We start from the raw sequence: 2,582 nt of genomic DNA, 5'->3' as shown, positions 1-2,582 counted from the left end.
AAGCAGGGTTTGTTAAGTGACACTTTCTCAAATGCAACATGAAATAGGAACAGGTTGTTCTGAATTAATTGTGAGGCAGCTTAGCTGGAAAGTGTGGCCAGCGAATGTGCAGGAAACACAATACAAGACATACTTTGTAATATGTCAAATCTTTATTCTGTAAGTTTTAAAATCATAACAAATCTGTGGGTTTAGGTGTACGTATAATGTACCCAAATGCCAGGCTCTTCTCCTTCAAAGCAGTGATATTCATTCTTGCAGATGCCTTACTGTCCTGTACCAGTTATCCTTTTTATAATCATCACAAACTCATCAAAGCTGACACGTCCATCATTATCTTTGTCCAACATTTTAATTATGTTATCAAGTGAGAATGAATCCTGTTTTTGTAGGAAAAGAATTAAAAAAAAAAAAAGAAAAAGAGAATTAAATAATTAGATTGCCATGACTATTTTCCTGTGAGGGATATTGCCAAGAAGTGATGCAGTCAATAACAGTCAGTGTTACTTGAAGGTGTTACTTGAAGTGTTGTATTTACCAGTTTTACTGGTTAAACTAGAAATACAGTGCCTGCTATTGCCTGCCAAAAATGTTACAAATATATAAGCATTTGAGAAGTATCAGGTATTACTCAAACAGGTTACTTTAGTCTTGTGGGCAAATTTGGAATTTAGGAAACAGAGCAGATGGAATAGCTGCAGCGTGTACATAGCCACTAATAAAAATTAATATGCATACCACCTACTGCTTTATTAGATGTTAATTTGGCCCTGCATACACAGTTTGAAAATGTGTTGCTACTTTCATTAGACTTTGGACCAGAACTTGAGAGTCTATTTCCCTCTCCTTTTCCCCACTTTACTAGGAATACTGTATTCACTGTTGAAAAATTCATGCTAATGTATTAAATCAAGTTTAGATTGTTAGTTCCTTTTCTTTGTCGAGTCTGGTAAGAGCACATATAACATTCTGATGCAGTGGGTATTCTGATAACATCCATGATCAGGCTAGTTAAATAATATAAAACCAGGTTTGATTTATAATTTAGATTTTTAAAATGTTTTCTTTTTTCATACTTTATGTCTATGCATGTTTTGTAATATCCTGTCCTGCTTTTATGTTGATTTATTATGGTGCCGTATATTTCTGCAAACAGAGTAAATGCCTGAAAAGGTCTGATATCCAGACAGAAAGTATCAGTATTGCTTTTCCTGAATACTTCTGTTTTCACATAGCTGGGACAATGGGTATGGGGCTAAATTGTCTACAGCTAATATAAAAAGCATTATATTTCTGAATTTGCCATCACATTTCCTATTAATTTTTTGCAATCAATTTCTGTCATGTTTTTTAAGGGAAAAAACCTTTGTGTTTTATTAGGTTGCTTTTGTTTTGTTTTTAATCAGCCACTTCGTGTTAATGAAATGACTAAATTGGGTTACTGTAGTTCTCAAAATACTGGATTTTTCTATTGAGGTGCAACTTCTTTCAGATCTTTAGCAAAAATTGATTTTGTCAGCTATCCGAAACACAGTATTTAAAGACTTGTCTAGCAAAGGAATCTAAATTGAGATATAATCCAGTTCAGGAAAGGTTTGGCAGAGAATATATAGATATGAAATCAGAACCTAGATTTTTTTTTCCAGCTGCAGGAAATGGCTGTTTCTCTCTTTAGGTTGGTGGCATCTCCTTTCTTTACTGAGCATCTTTCTGGAATAGCGAACCTTCTTTTGTTTTGTGATGCTGGGAACTTAATCTAGATAAAAGTTGGCTTGTGTCTCTTGCTTTTAAATTTGTCCTACCGATTTACTTCATTTATATATTTTCTGGATTCAAGATTTATAATTTAGACTGAAGCAAAAAATATTTTAAAAGACTCAGATGCAATATCCAAGCTGAAATTCGGCTTACGTAAAAAAAACCCTAAACAAAACAGTTTCTTATGATTTTTGCATTTTATTTTATAGTGCTTTGTTATAAACTCCTTACTCAGATACCTGTTTGGAGCTACTGTTCATGAATGTGAATGAAGTTTTATAAGCCAACCCTTATTTAAGGATTATTTATAGAGTCAGTGAAACCATTTGGGCACATAATTTGCCTTGCAACATCACTGCCTGTATTTCCTTTTTCTTGTCCATTTCACAGGAAGCACAGTGAATATAATAAGAGTGAAACTTACCTTCAGGTACTGCGCAAATTCTTTCTGAAGCAGATTTTTCAGCCCATCAATGGACAGTGCACTGGTGCTACCCTCTGTTAAAGCATACTGGGTGAAATACTTCAGAAGGTTGTCAGTGACTAAATGTTCCATGTTCCTCAGATGCTGTCTTGAAGAATAACTGCAGAAAAAGCAGGCAATAACAATCCTGTGCATCAGAACTTTGAAAAACACCTGACACTCTGTTCATTGGTTTACTAACCATGTTAGAAAATGTTGAATTATTAATACTTAACCTAGATGAAATTAGGTATGGGGTGTTTTTTTTTCCTGTAAAACTGGATCAACTCTCCCAAGAAAAAAAATAATCTAAGTTAGGTTCAAAGATTCAAGAACACCCAATATGTTTAGGTTATCCTTA

The 2,582-nt window shown here is 33.9% G+C and overlaps 1 protein-coding gene across 1 annotated transcript; it reads right to left on the bottom strand.

The window, feature by feature from the left end:
* Positions 1-266: 266 nt before the first annotated feature.
* On the bottom strand, positions 267-2,314 carry S100G (S100 calcium binding protein G). Its single transcript, XM_010078332.1, has 2 exons — positions 2,183-2,314; positions 267-380 (listed from the first exon to the last, which is right to left on the bottom strand). Exons 1-2 carry the CDS (start codon positions 2,312-2,314, stop codon positions 267-269), a joined length of 246 nt encoding a protein of 81 aa, XP_010076634.1.
* Positions 2,315-2,582: the final 268 nt, after the last annotated feature.

This window comes from Pterocles gutturalis, unplaced genomic scaffold (assembly GCF_000699245.1).
Source record: "Pterocles gutturalis isolate BGI_N339 unplaced genomic scaffold, ASM69924v1 scaffold46963, whole genome shotgun sequence".
Taxonomy (NCBI): Eukaryota; Metazoa; Chordata; class Aves; order Pterocliformes; family Pteroclidae; genus Pterocles; species Pterocles gutturalis.
The sequence above is the reverse complement of the archived record's forward strand: the minus strand, read 5'-3'. Positions and strand labels throughout refer to the sequence as shown.

Coding starts and splice junctions, on each gene's coding strand:
- S100G (XM_010078332.1), bottom strand. CDS start 2,314: ATGGAACATTTAGTCACTGACAACCTTCTGAAGTATTTCACCCAGTAT. Junction 381..2,182: donor AATTTGCGCAGTACCTGAAG/GTAAGTTTCACT, acceptor CTACAAAAACAG/GATTCATTCTCACTTGATAA.